The 27,244-nt window shown below is 41.9% G+C and overlaps 1 protein-coding gene across 2 annotated transcripts in view; it reads left to right on the top strand.

Annotated features, from left to right (window-relative positions):
- Nucleotides 1–2,351: 2,351 nt before the first annotated feature.
- The window catches only part of prkd2 (protein kinase D2), a 70,939-nt gene continuing 46,046 nt past the window's right edge, over nt 2,352–27,244 (top strand). The window contains exon 1 of one of the 2 annotated variants that reach the window (XM_047391915.1): nt 2,352–3,398. In XM_047391915.1, the coding sequence (XP_047247871.1) occupies nt 3,075–3,398 (324 nt within the window). In that variant the 5' untranslated portion in view covers nt 2,352–3,074. The remainder of the gene's footprint in view (nt 3,399–27,244) is intronic. The other variant, XM_047391914.1, reaches the window with a different exon arrangement.

Genomic DNA, 27,244 nt, shown 5'->3' on the forward strand with positions numbered 1-27,244 from the left:
CCACTTCACAGATGTGCCCTGTCAGGTTTAATAAGTGGGATTTCAAGCCTTATAAATGGGGTTGGGACCATCAGTTGTGTTGTGCAGGAGGTGGATACAGTACACAGCTGATAGTCCTACTGAATAGACTGTTAGAATTTGTATTATGGCAAGAAAAAAGCAGCTGTGTAAAGAAAAACGAGTGGCCATCATTACTTTAAGTAATGAAGGTGAGTCTGGCTCACATGAGGACCGCCCCAGGAAAGGAAGACCAAGAGTCACCTCTGCTGTGGACGATAAGTTCATCCGAGTCACCATCCTCAGAAATCGCAGGTTAACAGCAGTTCAGATTAGAGAACAGGTCAATGCCACACAGAGTTCTAGCAGCAGACACATCTCTAGAACAACTGTTAAGAGGAGACTGTGTGAATCAGGCCTTCATGGTAAAATAGCTGCTAGGAAACCACTGCTGAGGACAGGCAACAAGCAGAAGAGACTTGTTTGGGATAAAGAACACAAGGAATGGACATTAGACCAGTGGAAATCTGTGCTTTAGTCTGATGAGTCCAAATTTTAGATCTTTGGTTCCAACCACCGTGTCTTTGTGTGATGCAGAAGAGGTGAACGGATGGACTCTACATGCCTGGTTCCCACCGTGAAGCATGGAGGAGGAGGTGTGATGATGTGGGGGTGCTTTGCTGGTGACACTGTTGGGGATTTATTCAAAATTGAAGGCCTACTGAACCAGCATGGCTACCACAGCATCTTGCAGCGGCATGCTATTCCAACCGGTTTGCGTTTAGTTGGACCATCATTTATTTTTCAACAGGACAATGATCCCAAACACACCTTCAGGCTGTGTAAGGGCTATTTGAGCAAGAAGGAGAGTGATGGGGTGCTGCGCCAGATGACCTGGCCTCCACAGTCACCGTACCTGAACCCAATTGAGATGGTTTGGGGTGAGCTGGATCGCAGAGTGAAGGCAAAAGGGCCAACAAGTGCTAAGCATCTCTGGGAACTCCTTCAAGACTGTTGGAAAACCATTTCAGGTGACTACCTCTTGAAGCTCATCAACAGAATGCCAAGAGTGTGTGTAGCAGTAATCAAAGCAAAAGGTGGCTACTTTGAAGAACCTAGAATATAAGACATATTTTCAGTTGTTTCACACTTTTTTGTTCAGTATATAATTCCACATGTGGTAATTCATAGTTTTGATGCCTTCAGTGTGAAGCTACAATATTCATAGTCATGAAAATAAAGAAAACTCTTTGAATGAGAAGTTGTGTCCAAACCTTTGGTCTGTACTGTATGTACAGATATGTTACGTATATATATATATATTTCTCAATTTGTCTTCACAACTGCAAAAAACCTTGATACATATTGTTTTAAAAATCCACTTCCAAATTATTCTCAAACGACATTAAAAAGTTCAAAATAGAGACTGAGAGAGCACATCTGCATGCTGTTAAGAAGTGGTCAAGATTCTGCTTTAGATGTTAATACTTGCCTGCTCTTGTTGGTAAAAAGCATAGATATATATTTTTCTATGGTTTAAATGGTAAAAAGTATCCTCTAAACCAAGGAAACTGTGCCCTCTTGTGGACAAAGTACGAAATATGAAAAAGATCACATGCAGCTGCTATCATATTGAGGTCTTTTATCACAAAACCAATTTAACGGCGCTTTGGTTGTTTTTGTTCCATGTTTTTTTTTTTTTTTTTTAACACATTAGGATATTGAAATATGTGTCTAATATGATTCATTACACAAATGGCTCTGAGGAGGAAAATATGTGGAAATTTTAACACCTAATGTTTTTAATGTCCTAAATTTACAAGCTTGTGGTAGATGATTAGATAACCATGGAGAAGTCCTCCGCATGGTGATATTTGCTCACCAAGCCTTATTTCTAATCTGCTGTGTTTACCCAAACCCACCATACCCCACCTTTTTATCCCCATTTAGGCTGTTTTGATGAATTCTGGCAACAAATTAGGATGTAAACAACTCTGCATCGGGTGTGGTTCTGCTGTAAGGTCTGTGAGAGGTGTGTCTGATGAACAAAACAATGTCGCAGAGGTGGAAGAAAGCACCAAATCCACCTTTACAGAGGGACAAAAAGTGGCTATTGATGTTGGGAGGAGGATGAGGAAGCTATGGGAGGGTTTTTTTTTTTAACGTGGAGCTGCCCCCTTCGCCTCAGGCAGTGTAAGTGGATCTGTGCTGACCTCGTCTGAAGGAGGAAGCCTACAAGCCAAATAAACCGTGGAAGGAGAGAGAAAGAGGAAAGGGAGGGGAAATGTTGAGTTTGGAGTCAGAAGGTGGAACTTACTGGACGTCTATTGGCTTCAGCTGGTGTCAGTCATTTTACTTCCTTCTTAGCTATGGTGAGAGGGCCGGAGGAAGGGTAAGAGGGAGGTACCCTCACATCAGGCAGCTCTGGCTCTCGGCTTTTTCACAAAAAAAAAAAGGCTGCGCTGGGTTTGAAAGTGAAACAGTGCAAGACTTGTTAAAGGAGTGCAGTCTCTTGGTCTCCTTCATTCAGTTTCCTGTTCAAGGAAGCCATTTTGTTACTCAGCCCTGGAGCAGATCACTTATACAAAGTTTGCCATTGTTTTTTTCTGTTTCCCACATCTCACCTACGGCTAAGGGAGTTTCACAACCAAGTTTGGACTTTCTACTCTGCAGAGCAACATCTTTGGAGCAGCTGAGCTGAAGGATGAAGTTGGAGGTGGAACAGTAGCAGGAGGGCAGCTTTTACTCCCTTCGGTGTGTTTTTCTTTTTCTCGTGCTTGTCAGGATTAAACAATGACAGAAGTCAGGCGACGTGAGAGAAGCGTCTGAGAGGACGTGAAGCAGCTTCCTGGATACGGATTTCTTCCTTGATCCGCTGGAGGAAAGTGGACAGAAAACTCAGTGGAACAGGGACTCACTGCTCAGTGTGTGGATACCCACATTTCCTCTTTCCCTCCCGAACAGTTTGAATGAGTGTGGCTTTCCCCAGAACCCCCGTCTGCACCTGGGTGTGTTCTTTATCTCTGTGTATGCTGAGAGCTTCGGGCAGCCAGCAGGGTAGAGCCAGCGGACTCTGAATGGCTAATGCGAGCCCTTGCATGGCCTCAGGGGCAATATCCCAGGTCTTCTTCCCCCCTGTGGGGGCCTCCCCACCTGGCTCAGCAGTGATGCAGCAGGGGACCCCCATATCCATGCCCACTATGCCTCCTCAGACTCCTTTTCCAGTGATGGACCTGACAGCAGGACATGGTCCTGGTGGGATGATGCCCTCAATGGTTCCTACTCCAGCTGGGGTCTCCTTCATCATCCAGATTGGTCTGACCAGGGAATCTGTTCTTTTGCCCCAGACTGCTGATCTGGCTTACGTGAAGCAAATTGCCTGCTCCATTGTTGACACCAAGGTAAGAGACGTGAAGACTGGAGAGGGGAAGTTGGCATGTGAGGCAACAAAGGGCGTATGATTTATTGATGTGAGTTACTGTTTTTAAAAACAAAAAAGTAAGGATATGTTTAAAGGTCTGTAGAAATTGTAGAAATTATAGGTTCCTGCATAAAAAATGAAGAAAACTATAATTGAAAGGTGGTTTTGTTAAGCAACAGGTAGAGCGTGTGTTTGAGGGGTTTCATTCAGCTATTCACCCATGGGGCCATGCAAGTGCTGTACAGAAAATAGTTTTTTATAAGAACCTACCAATATCACATTTGACTTTTATGTGAACTGCTACATCGTTAGCGAAACTTGATCTACAGATGCTTCATAATAAATTAGAATAGGATTGAAAGTTAATCTACTTTAGTAATTCAATTCAAAAACTAAAACTTCTATATTATATTTATGAGAACGTATTATCAAAGGAGTTTTATTACAAAAATATCAGCCTATTGAGAAATGTGTACTTTTACTTGTACAGTAAATGCCCCCTTTGCAGTCATTACTGCGAATATGCAGTGTGGCATGGAGGTGTTAAGCTTCTGGTGTTGTCTCTGGTCCAGGAATATCTTAAAACGAGGAATGGGACATTTGCAGCCTCTATCCTCTATACATCTCTGTGTCATGGCTCTTGAAACTCTGACTCCAGCTGCAGTTTACGCCTTGTGAATCTCCCTCAAATCCTGAATGGAATTTACTTACTATTCTCTCAAAGATGCCACTATCCCTGTTGCTTTTACACCACATTTTTTCCATACACTGAACTTTCCATTGATATGCTTGCATACAGCCCTCTATAAGCAGCTATGTTCTTTTGCACTGAGCTTTGGTGGGTTACTGGTGTCAAAAGGTAAACCTGTCCCGGGCCGGACAGATAGTCAACAGTCACTTTTTGAATCTAATTACTGAAATAAATGAACTTTTTGATGATGTTCTAATTTGTTAAGATGTATCTGTATGTCAAAATAAGGTCAATGTTCTCTTGTCAATTGGGACTATTATTTGTGCTTTGTTGTGCTTTAGTTAAGCATGCTATTAGCTGTGAAGGGGCTTCTTATGATGAATTTAATATGGTTGAGTTCATCCATTACCAGTTGTTGTTCCACATCTAGTGTTGCGAAAAAAAAGTCCCTTTTACTTTGTGCACATAAGTTTTGCATTTCAAGCCAGTTTTAGGCCTCAGGGTGAACGCTTCATTGATTTAGTGTTTCAGTCAGTTATGAACTTTAAAAATCAGGCTGTTATTTTGTCCCAGATGTCAAAGGATATGCCAGCATTCACCAATTTAGCTTTTTTATTTTATCTATAAATGCTTTTTATCACAATAACTAGAATTGTTGGAGGATTCAAGGTGAGGCTTTGAAACCTTTTGTTTTGACAGTATTGCACCATTATATACCACATGTCAAGCGTGGTGGTAGCTGAGGGTCTTTTTTGCTGCCAGCGGTGCTGGTGCATTGCCCAAAGTAGATGGAAGAATGAAGAAGCAGGAGTATCTCCACATCCTTCAACTTTGTCTCAAATCAACAGTCAGATATTTCAAACTCAGGCAAAGCTGTTTTAAACAGAAAACTAGAACACACTTTAAATTTGATTTTGGAATAGATAAAGCAGGCTAATGCTGAACTTCTGCAAGACCACCTTATTAAAAATTGTGCATAAAGGCCCACTTTTTGCCAGGAAAAACTGTAAATGAACTTCCAAGGACTGCCAACTGTATCTTGAACATGAAGACTGCACTTTACTCAAGAAAAACAGTCATCGTTATCATTCAGTTCAAAGACTAAACCTCAAAACACATGCAGAGGCAAGTGTTGGCAGGGAGAGAAGTAGTGACATCCTCTCTGCAACAGGAAGCAATACGCATGATTGGAAATCTGCTCTTTATTTCAGAACTGATGGCATGTACAGCAGAAAAACCTTTCCAGTAAATATTTAAATGGTACGCTGAGCAGATATCTACTCTACTGTTGCTACTCGGTTATTTTGTTTCTGTGCAACAGGTTTTGGTTTATCTTGTAATGTCAGTGTTTCCCTGTCATGAACCTGCCTGTCCTTCTTCTTATGGGTACCAAGTCTAAACATACAGCTGCGTGTCATTTTTTGTCCACTTCACTTCAGCTTCTGTCTTCCTCTTTTTGTGAGATTCTTCTGTGTTTCTATACATCACTGGTACTCGCCACCTAATTCCTTTTTTATAGATTTTCAGAAAATAAAAAACATTTAAAACCTCTAGTCTAAGACCATGAAGTCACAACATCAGTTTTAACACATTTTGTCACATTACAGCCACAGAACCTTTAGGCATGCACTCCTTAAACTGTTGCTTTTATGGAAGAGTTGTAAAAAAGCAACAAATTGTTGAAAAGAAAGCCATAAGCAAGCATGTGGAGAAGGTGTTCTGGTCAGTTAAGACCAAAACTGAACTTTGTGGCCTACATGCAAACACTGCACATTACCTTAAACATACCACCACCATATGGAAACACAGTGGTGGCAGCATCATGCTATGAACATAGTTTTCTGCAGTAGGAACTGGGAAGTTGGGCAGAGTTGAATGGAAGATGGATGGACCTAAACATAGGTCGTTCTAGAACAAAATCTGTGATAGGTTGCAAAAGACAATAATAGGCTGTAACAACACTAATCAAACACCTAGAGCTACATTTGAATGGTTTAGATAAAAATGAACCATGTGTTGGAATGGCCAAGTTAAAGTCCAGACTTAAATCCAATGAAGAAAGATACTGTTATCCATTCGGATTGAGCTTGAGCTATTTTGACAAGAAGAGTCAGTTTTTGAAAAGCTAAACCTTGTAGCTGTAATTGCTATATAAGGGAGTTCTACAAAGTATTGAGCTAGAGAGGCCGAATACAAATCCACGCCACGTGTAAAAGTTCAAGGGGCAGGAATAATTTTGCAAGGGCTCTTAGAATTGAACATTGTTTTTTAGTTACAACCAAAAGTGTCTAGTTTTAGCAGTTTTTAATGTGTTTTGATGCAGTATTTCCACAACAGAATACCATTATTGGAGTAAGATCATTTTTCTTTGTTAGCCATTTTTTAATCATTACGGTGCACAATATGTGCTCTTTTAGCTTTCAATTTAAGCCTGTTAATGCCCAATTGTCAGATCAAAGTTCAATCCTGAACCTGTTCAGGTACTGGGTTGAAAATAATTGAAAACAATGTTGCGTAATACAAATAATAAATAAACCGAGGCTTTTGCACAGAACAAAAAACGAATAAATAAACAAGTTACTTCTGTACATTTTGGATGAGAATTTAGTGCTGAAACGTGAACTGCTGTCAAGGTTTATTGGAGCGTGTAGGCATCACTGAAGTTGGATTAGAGAAGAATGAAAACTATGGTGTTGGATTACTTGCGTGGGCCTACTTCCGCAGTTCCACGCAGTGATAAACTGCTGTCAGGAATAGATGCAACCACAAAGAGCAGGAAGCAGGTAGGTGGGAGTCCATAACAGAATTGACCCTGCTGTAAGGTTACACTGGGCCTGATAAGATAAAGGCTTTACCAAGGTAGAGAGCTTGTTGTTCATCTGCATAGCCCCTGATAACCAAGTGGTCTCTAATATATCACAAATCAGTGTCAGTGCCCCAGTCAAATAGGGCTTCAAACATACAGATAAATATGTAGGTGAATACATTTACAGTTGGATCTCAGGGAAAATATTGGTGAAAGTGGTAACCCAGGCTGGTGGTCGAATACGGCAGAGCTACCTGTGAACAGAAATGTTTGTATAACCCAGCTCATTGTGTTTCTTAAAACCTCCTCAAACAACAAAAATGTGACAGAGAGAAAATCTGGGTTTATTTCTTCAGTGCTGATGGTTGGTCAGGTATGTTGTTTTATGATTAATCAAGGGAGATTAGGAGGTTAAGGAGGGTAGCAAGCTCAAAACAACACACACAAACACACTCAAAGCTTAACAGCTTCATTGGCAGATTGAGCACATGTGAATGGTTGAAAAAATATTTAAGAACAGCTCATGTGTTGATTTTAATCATTTCAAATATTTTGTTGTAGAGCTTTTGAACTTGGTAATAAAAACATAAAAAATATGAATCCTTCCAAAATCTGCATGTCTCTTTAATTGTCTTGCTTTCATTAAAATCTGTGACAAGATGATGTTGTCATCTGTTTTCTTCTATGCAGTTTACATGCTGTTGAAGAATCCAAACTTTGTTCGGTTTAACTGCTAAAAAGAATTTTGCAATACAATGATCACAGAGGGAACTAATGTAAAGATTACAACACTGACGCATGCCCTTATAGCCTTGCCGGTAATACACAGTTTATCACCTGACAGACAAGTCTTGTATAACTTTAGGCTCAAAAAACTAGTTCCCCAGGTACATTCCCTCAGGTTTCCACTGCACCTCTTAAAATTAGCCATCAGGTAGGTCTGTGTTTGACTGTATATGGAAAATATTTTTTCATGAAGAGCACAAACGTCATGGAGTTTGTGTGGAAAATTGTGACCGGGACAGATTTACCTTTAGATTGACATACAAATGTTTGCTGAACAGTCGGATCTAAATGTGTCGGCAATCTGTCCCAAGTGCATTTAAATGGCACAAACTAATGATGTGATGCAAATCATACATAAAGGTTAAATTAAAGTTCAATTACATGCAGTTAAGTCTGGTACATGTACATCAGTAATTTAATAATACAATTAAATTCATTAAATTCCTAATTATAGACATAATGCAGCATGATGCCTGCTCCACCCTCTGCTTCTCTTTGGTAAAAGCGCCCCACTGCTGTTTTAAAGCAGAGCATGAAACTCCGATATCCTGAGAAGTCTATGTAAACAGTCAAAATGCTGACATATGTGTTCATGAAAGCACACAATTGTGGCTAATGTCGTTTGGTCGTCACAGCAAAGCCTTTAGATCACGATTTTGTGTCATGTGCTTTTTGCCATGGAAATATCTTAGGTGGTTTTTTTTTTTTTACATAATTCTGATTTATTCTCAATGAGTGAGCTCCACACTGGATTGGCTCCCTTCTGTCTAACAGCCCCTCCTGCTCGGTGAAGCAGCCCCTGTATTGGAAGGCGTTGAGTTGATTGGGAGCCTATCCACATAAAACTTGTGCTGTTAATTATTTAAATAGATTACACAAAGTCCGCTCAGCCAGTCTTTTAAATCCAGCAGTATTCAATGTCTCATGCGCCGAGTAGTCATTATTATTATTATTATTATTATTATTATTATTATTAGCAATGCGGAAGTCATGTGAAAAAAAATTTGTATACTCTACAAAAGCCTGAGAGTTTTCTGACATATTTGAACATATTTGGATATTATATATATTTGTTAAAAACTGAGGAAAAGACGTATGTATAAAAAATGCAATTTCTGGTAAGAAAACAAATCGGACACCCCAGCATTTATTCCCACTTAAACAGGCCAAAAATAATGCATAGGAGTATCACATCAGGAACATCATAACTCAGCATTTTGAAGGTTTGCTCTGTTTAAGCCTCAGACATTCAGCTTGATGTGTGGTTTGAGAGTGTAAACCAATAAGATCCAAAGAGCTGTCTGTTGGCTTTAGAAAGAAGATGCCTGCAGCTTAGATTTTTGAGGAATTTAAAGTAGTGTCCAAAGAATTTGAAATCAATCTTCCCACTGTACCAAATAGTCCACAAGAGGAGGACATTTAAAGCAACTGCCAACATGCCCATGTCTGGTTGTGCAATAAGTTCATCCTGAAAGCAGACCACGAGATGTTAGAAGAAGTCTTCAAAATCCCTACAGTGTTGTTAAGGGACCAATAACAGGCATTTCCTAGTGCATACTGCATGCCTGTACAATAAAAAATATATATGTCCAAGTTTACCTTTTAATGGGAGGTGTGTAAGGAGAAAACCGTTGATCTCCAAGAAAAATATGATGGCTATACTGAAGTTTGCCAGAGAGAAAGTTGACGAGACCAATGACCTCTGGAATAATGATCTTTGGACAGTCAAGCTGAACATTTTCTTATTTGGACACCAGAATAGACGACATCTTTGGCATAAACTAAAAACAGTATTTTAGGAAAAAGAACCTCCATGCCAACTGTGGAGCATGGAGGTGGGAATATCATGGTTAGGAGATGCTTTACTGCTGCGAGACTTGGCCAGCTTACATTATAAAATCCACTAATCAACCATGTATTAGAGGGTTATGGAAGAAAATGTGAAACCATCTGTGAAAAAATAAAGCCTCATTGGAATTGGACCCTGCAACATGAGAACCCCCCAAAACATACCGGAAAACCCACATAGGAATGGCTGTGAACTGAGCGGTGGAAAGTCCTGGAATAGCCCAGTCAAAGGCCAGATTTTGATCTTATTGAGATACTGTGGGGTAATAGGATGTGAGGTGTCCTCATTTTTTTCTTTAGCTGGAAAGCACATTTTGGTTTAATGATTAAAATACGTTTTTTTTTTTTATCTTTATTGAAAATAAATCACTTTTTTTCAGAAATACTGAAAACCTTTGACAATTTTTTAATAAAAACCTGAATATTTAATAGGACGTCCTAATGTTTTCAAGTGACTCTATATTTCTTATGTAGTTTTAACTATGTTAAAGCTATATTAACTACCATCTACTGATAACGTACGCTGGATTAGGTATGAATCTGGTTACATCCATAAATTAATTTATATATTGTTGAAAAGCAACACTAGTATGATAGTGATATTTGTTTCTCTTTAGCACTGATGCCACCATCCTCTATCTTGGCTTCTCCCAACCAATGCAACACGCTTGCTTGGGTATTTGGAAAGTAAACCCTATATGTGGTGGGTTTATTTCTATGGTTTACTGTCTATTTAAGGCAGCAAACAGCTATTTAAATAGTAGGGCGATTAAACTCAACTCCACCAAAGGTATATTTAGGCACTTAACCTGTTAGGTTAAAGTTATTGTTTGTTCAATCTATTTGAGTCAAAGTATTGCAAGGTAGCTACACAGATTACATTGAAACTCAGTCTGAATACAACTTATCCCACAAGTACCTATGTTCTGTGATGAGGAAACCTTGGCTTTCTTTTTGTTCAAAGGTCCATCCTCAGTCTATCTGATTGCTGTCTGCGCTTATGAGTCAGAATCAGCTTTGTTCACCAAGTTTTTGCACACAAATAAGGAATTTGACTTTGGTTCCATTTTGCTCTCAATGAAGACATTTTAGATATAACTATATAAGAAAGATTTTCTGTAAATATGTATATATACAGTGTTTTTTACAAAAGGGAAAGACGTTTTCATCAGTGTGACAGCCTGGGGAAGGAAACTGTCTCTGTGGTTTTTGCAAATAGTCCTCTGTAGCACCAATCTGAAGGTAAAAGTGTTCAGGATGTGTGGGGCCTGCAGAGTTGTTAGCTGCCCTTTTCCTGACGCCAGACCTGTACAAGTCCTGGATGGGGGGTATGTCAGCCCAGATGATCCTTTCCGCATACCTAATTGTTTGTTGTAGTTTAGACCCGTCCTGTTTTTTAGATGAGCCAAACCACACAGTGATGGACGAACACAGGACATACTGAATAATGGCAGTATAGAAGATGACCAGCAGCTTCTGTGGTAGGTTATACTTCTTGAGTTGCCGTACAAGATACAGTCTCTGCTGGGCCTTCTTCTGAACAGTCTCTATGTGTGAGGACCATCTCGGGTTCCGAGAAATGGTGGTTTCTAGCAACCAGAAGTGATCCACAGTAGACACTGTGTTTTTGAAGATGGTGACAGGAGGCATTGTGGGTGGTGTTCTCTGGAAACACAAGAAAATACACAAAATATAAGAGAGTGAAGTATTGAGGCTGCCATCTGCAGCGTTCTTCTGGATGTTTTGCACATGTAACAAGCATTTGCAAAACTTTTATGTACTGCATGAGAAAAAGGGTTAATGTGCAGTAAAGGCCTACTGGAATAATACAAATCCTAGGTGTTTATTCAAAAATGACAAGGTACATTATTAATGTTTTGTATTTGTAATACTTTAATATTAAGAATTTCTGTTTTGTAAAAAAACAAAACAAAAACATTCTCAAACTAAATGATGTACAGATCCTGAACATTTCCAAAGCTTTTTATTCCGGTCACACACACATGTGGTCAACAATCCTTCAAAATCCCCTAAATACAAAACTCCTGCCCTGTTTGGAGCTGCAGCTTTAGTTGGGAAAGTTGGACAATAGATGGTTTGTCCCGGCTCTGCCAACTGAGTGTGACACAGGAGCTGGGCTGTGTGTTTTCATGCATGAATGCCTACATTGGAGGGGTTTTAGAGCCTTATTCAAGGTGCCTACACCCCCACCCCGTGGTCATCTCTGCCATCCTAGAAAGGGTGAGTCATCTGCTCTGTTTATTCACAGGATCCCTTCTTGTGTTCCACTGACACATTTTCCATTCACTCCTCAGCCGAGGAGCAACACTCTGCCTTGCTTTAGTTTATTTCTTTACAGTCTCCCCATATTGTCGCTGCCCTCTGCATTTGCATTTAGTAACTAAAAGTGTTACACCTTTTAAAAGACCAGATTTCGTCTTTACCTGGCAAAAGCATTTACGAAAATCCATTTTGGCTGCCCTCATTCGAGCTAGTTCCCACTCACTCTTGATCCAGCACAAACTATTAGTGCAGCCTGGAAAAAAATCTGTCTTCATTCAACAATAAAGCAGCACTGATGCAATCCATCCCTTGCTCAACAGGCACTCAGTAAGCCCCCGCATTTTTTGATCGACATTAATTTATTTTAATTTATTTTTGTCATCTTGTTATTCTGATTTATTTCATAGTTTTACTCCTTCCCTAAAGGTACTCAAGATAAAACACCACTCTTCTGTCTCCTCCACATTATACTCCTTCTTTTCTTTCGTAACCTCCTTAGTTAATCCTCACCTTATCTTCTCACACTCTGGCTCCACTTAAAACCACTTCCTTTCCCACTGTAACTCATCCTTACTCCTTGATCAACCAAATGTATTATCTTTCCATTTATCATCTACTTTTAACCAGAGCTTCTTTCTTAATACCTAATATTTTCTGTAATTTGTTGATGTTCTTGTGAACCCTTCAGAGGAGAGAAAACATATAGAATAATTCATGCCTGATCATGTAATGTGAGCCAAAAGAAACAAGTTTTGAAGATACATTGACTTGAAAAAGTATTCATGTACTTTTTCACGTCACGTCCATAATAGGTCGCGGGGAAGCTGGTGCCTATCTCCAGCAATCTCTGGGCGAGAGGTGGGGTACACCTTGGACAGGTCATCAGTCCATCGCACGGCAACACACAACCAAGCACACACTCATTCATACACCTAAGGGCAATTTAGAGTGACCAATTAACCTAACAGGCATGTCTTCGGCCTGTGGGAGAAAGCCGGAGTCCCACGGGGAGAACATGCAAACTCCATGCAGAAAGATTCAAACCCAGGACCTTCTTGCTGCAAGGCAAAAGTGCTACCAACTGCGCCACCGTGCAGCCCTATATGTTAATGTACAGGTCCTTCTAAAAAAAATTAGCATATTGTGATAAAGTTCATTATTTTCCATAATGTCATGATGAAAATTTAACATTCATATATTTTAGATTCATTGCACACTAACTGAAATATTTCAGGTCTTTTATTGTCTTAATACGGATGATTTTGGCATACAGCTCATGAAAACCCAAAATTTATATCTCACAAAATTAGCATATCATTAAAAGGGTCTCTAAACGAGCTATGAACCTAATCATCTGAATCAACAAGTTAACTCTAAACACCTGCAAAAGATTCCTGAGGCCTTTAAAACTCCCAGCCTGGTTCATCACTCAAAACCCCAATCATGGGTAAGACTGCTGACCTGACTGCTGGCCACTATTGACACCCTCAAGCAAGAGGGTAAGACACAGAAAGAAATTTCTGAACGAATAGGCTGTTCCCAGAGTGCTGTATCAAGGCACCTCAGTGGGAAGTCTGTGGGAAGGAAAAAGTGTGGCAGAAAACGCTGCACAACGAGAAGAGGTGACCGGACCCTGAGGAAGATTGTGGAGAAGGGCCGATTCCAGACCTTGGGGGACCTGCGGAAGCAGTGGACTGAGTCTGGAGTAGAAACATCCAGAGCCACCATGCACAGGCGTGTGCAGGAAATGGGCTACAGGTGCCGCATTCCCCAGGTCAAGCCACTTTTGAACCAGAAACAGCGGCAGAAGTGCCTGACCTGGGCTACAGAGAAGCAGCACTGGACTGTTGCTCAGTGGTCCAAAGTACTTTTTTCGGATGAAAGCAAATTCTGCATGTCATTCGGAAATCAAGGTGCCAGAGTCTGGAGGAAGACTGGGGAGAAGGAAATGCCAAAATGCCAGAAGTCCAGTGTCAAGTACCCACAGTCAGTGATGGTCTGGGGTCCCGTGTCAGCTGCTGGTGTTGGTCCACTGTGTTTTATCAAGGGCAGGGTCAATGCAGCTAGCTGTCAGGAAATTTTGGAGCACTTTATGCTTCCATCTGCTGAAAAGCTTTATGGAGATGAAGATTTCATTTTTCAGCATGACCTGGCACCTGCTCACAGTGCCAAAACCACTGGTAAATGGTTTACTGACCATGGTATCACTGTGATCAATTGGCCTGCCAACTCTCCTGACCTGAACCCCATAGAGAATCTGTGGGATATTGTGAAGAGAACGTTGAGAGACTCAAGACCCAACACTCTGGATGAGCTAAAGGCCGCTATCGAAGCATCCTGGGCCTCCATAAGACCTCAGCAGTGCCACAGGCTGATTGCCTCCATGCCACGCCGCATTGAAGCAGTCATTTCTGCAAAAGGATTCCCGACCAAGTATTGAGTGCATAACTGTACATGATTATTTGAAGGTTGACGTTTTTTGTATTAAAAACACTTTTCTTTTATTGGTCGGATGAAATATGCTAATTTTGTGAGATAGGAATTTTGGGTTTTTATGAGCTGTATGCCAAAATCATCCGTATTAAGACAATAAAAGACCTGAAATATTTCAGTTAGTGTGCAATGAATCTAAAATATATGAATGTTAAATTTTCATCATGACATTATGGAAAATAATTAACTTTTTCACAATATGCTAATTTTTTGAGAAGGACCTGTATTTCTCAGAATTTTTTGTGATTGACCAACACCAAGTAATGCATAATGTAAAGTGAGTGAAAACATTTTTACAAATAAAACTCTTTTTCTGTACTCTATTGAGTGTTCAGCAGAGAAACAGCCTGGGGAAGAAACTGTCTTTGTGGCGGATGGTTTTAGTAAACAGTGCTCTGTAGCAGCGGCCTGAAGGTAAAGCTCTGAACAGTTTATGTGCAGGGTGTGAGGTGTCTGCAGAGATTTTAGCAGCTCTTTTCCTTACCGTAGACCTGTATAAGTCCTGGATGGAGGGAAGGTCAGCCCTGATTATTCTCTCTGCAGTCCTGATTATTCGTTGCAGTCTGGACCTGTACTGTTTTGTGGATGAGCCAAACCACACTGAGATGGATGAAGACAGGACAGATTGAATGATGGCAGTGTAGATGATGACCAGCAGCTCATGTGGAAGGTTGAACTTCTTGAGTTGCCCCAGGAAGTACAGTCTCTGCTGGGCCTTCTTTCGAACAGTGTCTATTTGTGAAGACCATCTCAGGTCCTCAGAGATGGTGGTTCCTAAGAACCTGAAGTGGTCCACAGCTGATACGGTGTTGTTGAGGATGGTGAGGGGGGTGTATGGGGGTGGTGTTCTCCGAAGGTCCACCACCATCTCCACAGTATTGAGTGGGTTGAGTTCAATGTAGTTCTGACCGCAACAGTGGACCAGCCGATCCACCTGCTGTCTGTATGCAGACTCATCACTGTCCTGGATCAGTCCAATGACAGTGGTGTCATCTGCAAACTTAAGGAGTTTCATGGACAAGTCCGCTGAGGTGCAGTCATTTGTGTACAGGGAGAAGAGGAGTGGGGTATAGAACACACCCCTGGGGGGCACCAGTACTTATTGATCTGGTTCGGGAGAAGATGCTCCCCAGTCTCACCTGCTGCTGTCGGTACGTCGGGAAGCTGTTGATCCACTGACAGGTGGAGGCTGGGACGTTGAGCTGGGTGAGCTTCTGGTGGAGGATGTCTGGTATGATGGTGTTGAAGGCCGAGCTGAAGTCTACAAACAGGATCCTGGCGTACGTCCCAGGGTGGTCGAGGTGTTGCAGGATGAAATGTAGACCTAAGTTAACAGCATCATCTGCCGACCTGTTTGCTCGGTAAGCAAACTGCAGGGGGTCCAGCAGGGGGCCTGTGATGTCTTTCAGGTGCTTCAACACCAGCCGCTCAAAGGATGTCATGACTACAGACGTCAGGGCTACAGGCCTGTAGTCATTTAATCCTAGGATGGTGGGTTTCTTGGGTACCGGGATGATGGTGGATCATTTGAGGCAGGAGGGCACCTCACACTTCTCCAGTGATTTGTTGAAGATCCGGGTGAAGATAGGGGCGAGTTCATTTACACAGGCTTTCAGGCATGATGGGGAGACGTTATCAGGTCCTCCAGCTTTCTTTGTTTTCATGCACTGAAAGAGCCTGTTTACATCTTCCTCGGAGATCTTTAGTGCAAGCAGAGGATCTGAAGGTAGGGGGTTGGTTACTTTATGGGAGGAATTTGTTCCTGAATGGGATGTGGAGGAGATGGTTTGAGGTGTGAATGGCTTCTTGTCATGTCTGCAGTAGAAGCCATTCAGACGGTTGGCCAGTCGAGGACTCTGTTCAGGAAGGGTGGGGGGGCTCCTGTAGGCAGTCAGGTTTCTCAGACCAGTCAATACAGCCGAAGTGTCACCAGTAGAAAGGCTGTTTTTCAGCATCTCACTGTAGCTTCTCTTTGCTGCTTCTTTAAATATTATGCCCTATTTAGCACAATCCATCTTTCCAACAACTCAGCTTCTATGTACTTGCTGAAGAAAAGCAAACCCACACCATGACTCTGTCACCAACATGTTTCACCAAGGGGATGGTGTGTTCACGTTGATGTGTAGTGTTAGCTATCAGCCATACATAGCATTTGTATGTAGGCCATAAAGTACAATTTTTGACCAGAGCACCCTTTTCTACATGTTTTCTGTGTTCCTGATCTAATTTTTGGCAAACCCCAAATGGGACTTTTTATGGCTTTCTCCTTGTCACTCTTCCATTAAGGCCAGATTTGTGGAATGCTTTACAACTATTGTCTTGCAGACACATTCTCACAGCTGACCTGTGGATCTCTACAGCTCCTACAGGTTCACAATTGACCATGATTGTTTTTCCAATTATTGCTTGTGAATTTAGATGAATGACCATGTCTTGGTAAGTTTGCAGATACATATATTTTCATTTTTATATGAGGGGTGGAACAGTGCTCAGTGAGATGTTCCTAGCTTGTATTTGGAGTTGATCTATCAGATAAAATCCCAGTAAAATACTTTAAATTAGTGGTTTTGAATGTAATAAAATAAAAAGAAATGCAAGAGGAATTAATACTATTGCAATAGGATGTATGTATTCTCTGGGAACTAATGAGAAATAAAACAACTATCAAATTGTTTCTCAAGTGCCACTAAAAGTAGACGGCTTCAAATTTAAACCGGTTCTGTTAGTATTCTTGAAGCTAACCTAGTTTATTAGAAGGTTTGGCTGTTTATCCGTTTCTGACAACCCCAACATGTTGCTTACGTCATTCTGCACTTGTATAGCGATTCCAGTTGATGTCAGTGTGTGGGTGAACTACGTCTGTGACTACGTAAGCCAGCGAGGACTAGTGAGAACCTGTCAGGGCCCTTTCCCTGTTTGCCCTGTCACCTTACCGGATTGTCAAACATGTCTGTGAGCTATCCTGCGAAGAGTTATGTCACATTTTTAAAATACACCCAGGATCTAGCCAGACATTGTTTGACCAATAAACAATCGATGAAGTTTCACATGAAGTTTAGTTATTTTTGTTGATATGTTGTGATACAAGTAAGGAAATGATACTAGACTTATTTGAGCAAACACAAAAAAAATCTAAGTAGCTAAACAGAAACACGCTCTATGCCTTCCAGACATAAACAGAGTCGCAGCTGTGATTAAACAACCCCCACGCCCCACACCCACCCCCTGTTCTGACCATTGTTTCCACCTCCGTTTTGGAAGTTGCTGTTTCTTTATCTCACTCCCTAGAGAACAAGCTTGGCCCTGGGGTTGGGATCACACACACTACCTCCTGTTTACCACACTCACTTGTATATGTATTCTTCACACTGTAACACTTGGCTCAGATTTACCAGTACAGACTACGAAAACCATGATGTTGGAAGTAAAAGAAAACTCACTATTTCAAGTTAAATACTTTAGTGATTTACTTTGACCCAGGCTGCAAACTAAAAGCTTAATAATCTTAAAACCACTAATGTGTATATTGTCTTTACAACTGTGCCTTTATAAGAGTCATGTTTGTGTAAACTCACTGTACAAACCTTTACTAGTTGGTAAATCCTTTAACTAAGTCAATGTGCATGACTCAGCAAGGTCTGTATGCATGACAGAGAACAAATTGTGGCTTCGTCGGGCTGCGAAAATGCAGCTGTTAACCAGCAAACAGCAGCTTGAAGCTCATCGCACTATTATTTTATCCACTTAATTTACAGTGCAGTTAAAAAAACCTGTCCACATTTAAATAATGAGGCTGACAGGGAAATGCATCTGTTATGCTTACTCAAACGTATTTCCCACTGTGCGTGGGTGTGTTGGTTCCCTCTCTTGATGATTTGCATGATAGCAGAACAGCTTTGCATGACCGGTTGTGCTTGGTGTCTCCTAGCTGTTAGCGGTGGGTCGGTGGGGGCAAACGTGCTCCAAACACCAGGACATTTGAGTATTCAAATCACACTTTCATAGAGGAAATGCAGAGACAGGGATGTTTGACAGCCTCCGAGACAGGACAAAGATGATAAGTTTTTGAAACTAGATAGATGACTGAGATCAGATTTAAAAAGACCATGTATAGATAATGTAGACTGTCCACAGTATACATTAATGTTAACTATCAAAAGAAGTGGCAATGCGCACAGAAACATTTTAAAATGAGGTTGTTGTTGAAGAGCAGGACTTTCAGCGTCATGTCTTTTAAGGGCCCTTTTTCCCTTCAGCCCACTACATTCCTTCTCTTGTTGTGAGCAAAGGAAATCTTATGATACTAATCCCACAATTAGTAAGGGTGAAAAAGGTTTTTTTCCTTAATCCAATTGGAAACCCATGAGCGGAGCTGGGCGGCTTTTACTGGCATTTACTGCTGAATGTTTGTTTGAGCATAATGGAATAAATCAAAAGATAGAGAGTAAAGTAAGCATATACAGGGGTTGGACAATGAAACTGAAACACCTGGTTTTAGACCACAATAATTTATTAGTATGGTGTAGGGCCTCCTTTTGCGGCCAATACAGCGTCAATTCGTATTGGGAATGACATATACAAGTACTGCACAGTGGTCAGAGGGATTTTAAGCCATTCTTCTTGCAGGATAATGGCCAGGTCACTACGTGATTCTGGTGGAGGAAAACGTTTCCTGACTCGCTCCTCCAAAACACCCCAAAGTGGCTCAATAATATTTAGATCTGGTGACTGTGCTGGCCAGGGGAGATGTTCAACTTCACTTTCATGTTCATCAAACCAATCTTTCACCAATCTTGCTGTGTGTATTGGTGCATTGTCATCCTGATACACGGCACCGCCTTCAGGATACAATGTTTGAACCATTGGATGCACATGGTCCTCAAGAATGGTTCGGTAGTCCTTGGCAGTGACGCGCCCATCTAGCACAAGTATTAGGCCAAGGAAATGCCATGATATGGCAGCCCAAACCATCACTGATCCACCCCCATGCTTCTTTGGGGCTTCTCCACACCGTAACTATCCCGGATGTGGGGAAAACAGTAAAGGTGGACTCATCAGAGAACAATACATGTTTTACATTGTCCACAGCCCCAGATTTGCGCTCCTTGCACCATTGAAACCGACATTTGGCATTGGCATGTGTGACCAAAGTTTTGGCTATAGCAGCCCGGCCGTGTATATTGACCCTGTGGAACTCCCGACGGACAGTTCTGGTGGAAACAGGAGAGTTGAGGTGCACATTTAATTCTGCCGTGATTTGGGCAGCCGTGGTTTTATGTTTTTTGGATACAATCCGGGTTAGCACCCGAACATCCCTTTCAGACAGCTTCCTCTTGCGTCCACAGTTAATCCTGTTGGATGTGGTTCGTCCTTCTTGGTGGTATGCTGACATTACCCTGGATACCGTGGCTCTTGATACATCACAAAGACTTGCTGTCTTGATCACAGATGCGCCAGCAAGACGTGCACCAACAATTTGTCCTCTTTTGAACTCTGGTATGTCATCCATGTGCACTTCAATATTTTGAGCAAAACTGTGCTCTTACCCTGATAATTGAACCTTCACACTAGAGGGTGACACGGGAGTGGATTTTCTCTCCTGTCCCATCCCGCTCCCACAGAAAAATGTCTTGTCCCATCCCAATCCCAGGCCAGCATAACGAAAAAAATCCTGTCCCGTCCTACTCCTGGTAAATTGACTCCCTCTCCCATCCCACTCCCATTCAAAACGACTCCCACTCCTGTGCCACTCCCATTTTTGTTTTCTTCATTTAGTCTTTTGCAATTTCTTTCTTTGAAGGACCAGTTAGGTCCCTGTTTTTAGCTGTAGTAAAGGCCAGTTAAAGTAAAAAGAATAATAATGAAGAAATAATAAAATATCAAACAAGGAAACAGACCATGTCTATCTTAGCTAAATAAACAAAATGTACATAGTTATATTTTACTCATTTATGAAGTGATTGTTTCCTTTGAACAATGACATCACTTTTATGTTTCAAGTTGCTGAAACGAAAGAAAAATGCACCTAGCAAGAGAACTGTACTTGTTGAACAAAAGGACAAAAATGCATTACCTTCACAATTTAGAAACTGTACCTCAATGGTTCACAGCCCTGGTCCTCAGGGACCCCTTTCCTGCAAGTTTTAGATGTGTGTCTGCTCCAGAACACCTGATTCAAATTCTGACATGACCTCCTATACAGGCATCAAGAATGGAGGGTCAAACTGGACAAATTTAATACAATAAAATCATCATTAAATAAATAAATGTTGTGAATGTCCCATAAGCAAAGTAAATGTAACATGAAAGAAATGTAACATTAAATGTGCCATTAAATTAAAGGTACCATTTATTTATTTAATACATCATTAGAAACAATAAATGTACCATTATATCATGAAATGGAATATTATGCAATTAAATGTGCCACTGAATAATTAAGTATAATTTTAAAGACGACATGACGTAATTAGTGGTACACTTAATATTTAATGATGTATTAAATAAATTTTACATTTAATGGTACATTCAATTTTTTTCTATTTCACAACATATTTATTTAATATCTTCCCTTGATGAAGCCTTTCTATACGGAGCCCTCGAGGGGACAAGGGGAATTTTTTCTCTTTTTTATGTCCCCACGCAATAGTCTTTGCGTTATTTCGCAATACTTTGTGGGATAGTTTCCAAACCAGATAACTGCAAAAATGAAACAAACACTACACCCGTTTTGAGATTTATTGAGTTTTATTTTGAAATCTGCCTTAAATAAAATTATCTTCAAATCAGACTAAAAGACAGTTTTTATCCACAAGCTGTCAAACAAACTACTGAACAATAATGCTGCACGAAACCACATCTGTGACACTTTGTTTGCTTATTACTGCTGCATGATGTGTACTTTTTTTTGTACGCCATTAGTGTTTTTGTTTTATCGTGATTTGAACGGTTCTTCTTATCCTAAGCATTTAATCGCATTGTTTACTACGTGTTAACCTGCATATAACAAATAAACCATATCAATGACATATCAGTGCTGTTTGTTTTATGAGCAGTTTGTCATCTGTGCTGTTGCTCCAAAATGCCGAACGCAAAAGTATTGCGTGGGGACGCAAAAGTAATACATTTCCCCATGTCCCCTCACAGGCTTCCGTACCTTACCTCTTAAATCTTTAGAGCACATGCAGCAATTTTGTTGGTCAGATGAGACTTGACACATGTTGGTACTTTTGGTTTGATGAATGAAGAGATGCAGGGCTGATTTAATACAGAATTTGCCAAACAAGTGTCCCTTAATCACTGGTGAACTTGATTACAACTAAACACGTTTTACAAGCAGCAGACTGCGTGTTAACACCACTGCATTCAACTCTCCTGAAGTTCGGTAATATTTGCGACTTTCCTGTCAGCTCTATGAGTTTAATAAATAAGTCCTTACTTCTCTTTATGTTGCAAATCCAATTCTACCACGTCCAGTTCTCCACCTGCGTTTGCTCCCTCCATTCTGAACGCAGGTGGAAAACATCGAGCAGAAGCATTGTTGGCTTGTGGGTCGTCTAGTTCGTTTGACTCGCATTATAGTATAGGCTTCTTGGAAAATAACTACACAATGGCGGCGTCGATCCAAGTTTTTTTTTCTTAAAGTTTATAACAAAGTCTCAGTTTTACATTTCCAAAGACAATTGATCCTAGTTTATTTTCCCTCCTATTGGTTAGCTCCCGCTCCAGTCTGCTCCCGTTCATTTTTTATCCTGTACCGTCCCAATCACGTGATCTTTACTGATGCTGTCTCCCAAAAAAATGTCAGCCTCTACTTCACACTCTGCTCTTACTGGTGCAATGTGCAATCAATGAAGACTGGCTACCAGGCTGGTCCAATTTAGCCATGAAACCTCCCACACTAAAATGACAGGTGTTTCAGTTTCATTGTCCAACCCCTGTACATTATTCATAGTCATGAAAATAAAGAAAACTCTTTGAATGAGAAGGTGTGTCCAAACCTTTCGTCTGTACAGTATGTAATATATTTTTTTCAGTTTTTTCCATTTGTTTCCAAATTTTTATTTTTTGAAAGCACTTTACAGTCTGTAAATATTTAAATAATTTTATACGATGCTGTTTGAAATTTTGTTCACTTTTTTTCATGGTTATTTATTATTGTTTCTATTATATATGTGTCCTTAAAATTACCTTACTAGAGGTGCACCTTTAATCTGTCCTGCCACTTAACTTATTTAGTTTTGCCCTATATGATAAGGTTTATCTTGTCTCTGTGGTAATAATTGTATGATTGCAATAGATGCTTATGTGCTAATTTATTCGACTATTAGGGGGATGGATCCCTGGACAATCGAGCCGGTAGTGTTTTATTAATTCAATGTTGTTCATTTACATGGAGTCTTTCCGCCATCTTGCCTGCTTAAGACAATCTTAGGCTCACTAAGTCCTCTTCACTACTCTTAACATTACCTCACTTTAGGATGATGCTTCGTCAATCACTTTTATCTTACCGAGGCAGAATTCTAAGAAAAATCTTAGAATTTGAGAAATTCTAAGATTTTTCTTAGAATGACGTCATTAGGATCTACTTTCAGTCTTAGGATTCGTTGTGAATACGGGCTGATCTTTTTATGGCATCAGACTTAAGCACTAACATCTCAAGTTGACAGCAACATTCTTCAATGTGGATACTGTTACTGAGGGAGAAAGCTTGGTTTGCTACCCTTCAGTTTGGGTTGATAAGGTTTGCACCAGTTCACTCTTGGGTTGATTTAACACAACAGGGTTGTGTGGTGGGTTTGACCAAGCTTAATGGGTTAGACTTTTAGCCCTAAAATAGGTTGAAGTAACTAATGTCTAACATACAAATAATTTAAATTAGTTTTAATCATGTAATTATAATGTAATAGAATCCTGAGGAAATAGTAGAATAGTGGAATGTCACCTTGCTGGGGGGGAAGGAGCCTGAGCTTGTGCGGGAGGTCGAGAGATATCAAGTAGAAATAGACGGGCTCGCCTCCACGCACAGCGTGGGCTCTGGAACCCATCTCCTTGAGAGGGGTTGGACTCTCTTCTACTCTGGAGTGGCCCACGGGGAGAGGCGGCGGGCTGGTGTGGGTTTGCTTGTTGCCCCCCAGCTCAGCCGTCTCGTGTTGGGGTTTACCCCAGTGGATGAGAGGGTCGTATCCCTGCGCCTTCGGGTTGGGGAGAAGTCTCTGACTATCATTTCAGCCCACGCGCCGAGTGGTAGTGCAGAGTACCCGGCCTTCTTGGCGTCCCTGTTGGGGGTGCTGGATAGTGCCCCTCCCGGGGACTCCATTATTCTGCTGGGGGACTTCAACGCCCACGTGGGGAATGACAGTGACACCTGGAGAGGCGTGATCAGGAGGAATGGCCTCCCCGATCTGAATCCGAGTGGTGTTTTGTTATTGGACTTCTGTGCTAGTCATGGATTGTCCATAACGAACACCATGTTCAAACATAAGGGTGTCCATCAGTGCACTTGGCACCAGGATACCCTAGGCAGGAGGTCGATGATTGACTTTGTTGTCGTATCATCAGACCTTCGGCCGCATGTTTTGGACACTCGGGTGAAGAGAGGGGCTGAGCTGTCCACTGATCACCACCTGGTGGTGAGTTGGATCCGCTGGAGGAGGAGAAAGCCGGACAGACTTGGCAGGCCCAAGCGCATAGTGAGGGTCTGCTGGGAACGCCTGGCGGAGCCCTCGGCCAGGGATGTATTCAACTCCCACCTCCGGGACAGCTTTGACCAGATCCCGGGGGATGTTGGAGACATAGAGTCCGAGTGGACCATGTTCTCCGCATCTATTGTCGATGCTGCTGCCCATAGCTGCGGCCGTAAGGTCTGCGGTGCCTGTTGCGGCGGCAATCCAAGAACCCGGTGGTGGACACCGGCAGTAAGGGATGCTGTCAAGCTGAAGAAGGAGTCCTATCGGCTGTGGTTGGCTTGTGGGACTCCTGAGGCGGCTGACGGGTACCGTGAGGCCAAGCGTGCTGCGGCCCGGGCTGTGACAGAGGCAAAAACTCGGGCCTGGGAGGAGTTCGGTGAGGCCATGGAGAAGGACTACCTGTTGGCCTCGAAGCGATTCTGGCAAACCGTCCGGCGCCTCAGGAGGGAGAAGCAGTGCTTCGCCAACACTGTTTATAGTGGGGGTGGGAGACTGCTGACCTCGACTGAGGACATTATCGGGCGGTGGAAGGAGTACTTCGAGGATCTCCTCAATCCTGCCATCACGCATTCCGTGGTGGAAACAGAGGCTGGGGACTCGGGGTTGGGGCCCTTTATTAGGGGCCATCCGGTCCCTGTACGAGCGGAGCAGGAGTTTGGTCCGCATTGCCGGCACTAAGTCGGACCTGTTCCCGGTGCATGTTGGACTCCGGCAGGGCTGCCCTTTGTCACCGGTCCTGTTCATAACTTTTATGGACAGGATTTCTAGACGCAGCCAAGGGCCGGAGGGGGTCTGGTTTGGGGACCAGTGGATTTTGTCTCTTCATTTTGCGGATGACGTAGTCCTGCTGGCCCCCTCTAGCCAAGACCTACAGCATGCGCTGTGGCGGTTCGCAGCCGAGTGTTAAGTGGCTGGGATGAGGATCAGCTCCTCCAAGTCCGAGGCCATGGTACTTGACCGGAAAAGGGTGGCTTGTCCTCTTCAGGTTGGAGGGGAGTTCCTGCCTCAAGTGGAGGAGTTTAAGTATCTCGGGGTCTTGTTCACGAGTGAGGGAAGAATGGAGCGGGAGATCGACAGATGGATCGGTGCGGCTGCCACTGTAATGGGGCACTGTGCCGGTCCGTTGTGGTGAAGAGAGAGCTGAGCCGAAAAGCAAAGCTCTCAATTTACCGATCGGTCTACGTTCCTACCCTCACCTATGGCCATGAACTTTGGGTCATGACCGAAAGAACGAGATCCCGGATACAAGCGGCTGAAATGAGCTTCCTCCGTAGGGTGGCCGGGCACTCCCTTAGAGATAGGGTGAGGAGCTCGGCCATCTGGGACGGGCTCGGAGTAGAGCCGCTGCTCCTCCACATCGAGAGGAGCCAGTTGAGGTGGCTCGGGCATCTATACTGGATGCCTCCTGGACGCCTTCCTCGGGAGTTGTTCCAGGCACGTTCCACCGGGAGGAGGCCCAGGGGACGGCCCAGGACTTGCTGGAGGGACTATGTCTCTCGGCTGGCCTGGGAACGCCTTGGACTCCCCCTGGAGGAGCTGGAGGAGGTGTCTGGAGAGAGGGACGTCTGGGCGTCTCTGCTGAGTCTGCTGCCCCTGCGACCCGGTCCCGGATAAGCGAAGACGACGAGTACGAGTAGAATCCTGAGGAAATAGTAGTCCTTCATGAAACATCTTCGGGAATGTAATTAGTGGAACTAGTATTTCTGCATAGCTAAGAAGCTTTAATCTGATTTAGTTTATTTTTAACCGATGAATACTGCAGCGCATCTCAATAAATGTGACCAAAACATTCATCATTTGACCAGTATTTTAGCTTTTGGCACTTTCCCCTCTTTGTACTTGCTAACCAAATCCATGAAATGCAGGGGGCGAGGAAAGTAGGCAAAAAAGTGGATTTGGAAAGGAGAGGTGGGGGCATTGCAGACATTAAAAGAGGAGCAAATGACTCAGAGTGAAGTAATGTGGCCTTTTGTGGCCTTCAGCATGCAGCTTTGTGTGTTTGTATGCCCATGGCATTCAAGGCAGTTGAGAATGTGCAAACACCGCTCTCATTCCCTCCTCATGTTTGTGCATGTGTTTTCTCTTTGGTCCAGTCGCTCTAATGAGTTGGGAGACTGATCCAAAGCTAGAAGAACAATAGATGATGCATTCAGGGACGGTAGTAACAGTAAATCACACATCTGAGTATGTGAAATGTCAAGTGCAGTGACATATATAATTCTGCAGTATTTTACATCCTTTTTTTTTGCTTTTTTGTTGCACAGGTTTTAGGTCATCAAGCAACTTTTTTATAAGACCTGTGTTAATACATGCAACAAGTGCAGTTTTTAAATAATGATTTCGATTATTAAGGGATACAAAAGCTATCCAATCCAACTTCACACTGTAAATGAAAGTAATTGTCCTCTAAACCTAATAACTGTTTTTGCCACCCTTTGTGGGGCCGAGTGCCTTCAACTTTTTGTGATCATTGGCAATGAGCAAACTGGTCTTTGCAGAATTCTTTTAATTTAGCCAGATTAGAAGTTTTCCAAGCATGGACAGCCTGTTTAAGGTCATGATCATGTCTTGCGTTTTGAAATCTTTTACTTCTTAATGTCAGACAGGTTCTTTTTAAGTGATTTATTGAGTCTTGTTGCCTGGCTTTAATCTTGCCTGGATTTGGTCAGTGAAACTGAACTCAGTTCTCCAAGAAACATGGATGATTAAAGTGATTCAACAAGAAGGGCAGTTGTTTTTTGACACAGAGGCAAGTTGGTTTAATTAACATTTTCCCCTAATGAACACAAATCTACCCCAGGGTATTTTAATAAATTTTATTTTAGTGTGACAAGAAAGCAGAAACAGGAAAAAAAAAAAAATTAAGGCACTGCAAATCTGGTATAGCTTTTTATTCAATTTAAATATATGTAAGATGAATGCTTCCATGTTCACATTAATTATTTCACAGTTTACATTTTTATCACTGATCCTAATGATGCATTTGTCTTTCCATTAGATTTGAGCTAGTCATTGACAGTATTGCTAATTTCCATAGCTCGAACAGATGCAGATGGTTCAACAGTCACATTCTCTGTATACACAACTGGAAAAGTCCCCACTTTTCTCGTGTCTTAGCATAGTTGTCGTAGAGACAAAAACATTGCTTGTAGACATTAAACTAAGGCTAAAGTAATTACAATTATTCCTGTATGAATCTTCTAGTTTTACTTCTGGTTTATTTTGTGTAT

This window comes from Girardinichthys multiradiatus, chromosome 18, assembly GCF_021462225.1.
Source record: "Girardinichthys multiradiatus isolate DD_20200921_A chromosome 18, DD_fGirMul_XY1, whole genome shotgun sequence".
In the NCBI taxonomy this organism is placed as follows: domain Eukaryota; kingdom Metazoa; phylum Chordata; class Actinopteri; order Cyprinodontiformes; family Goodeidae; genus Girardinichthys; species Girardinichthys multiradiatus.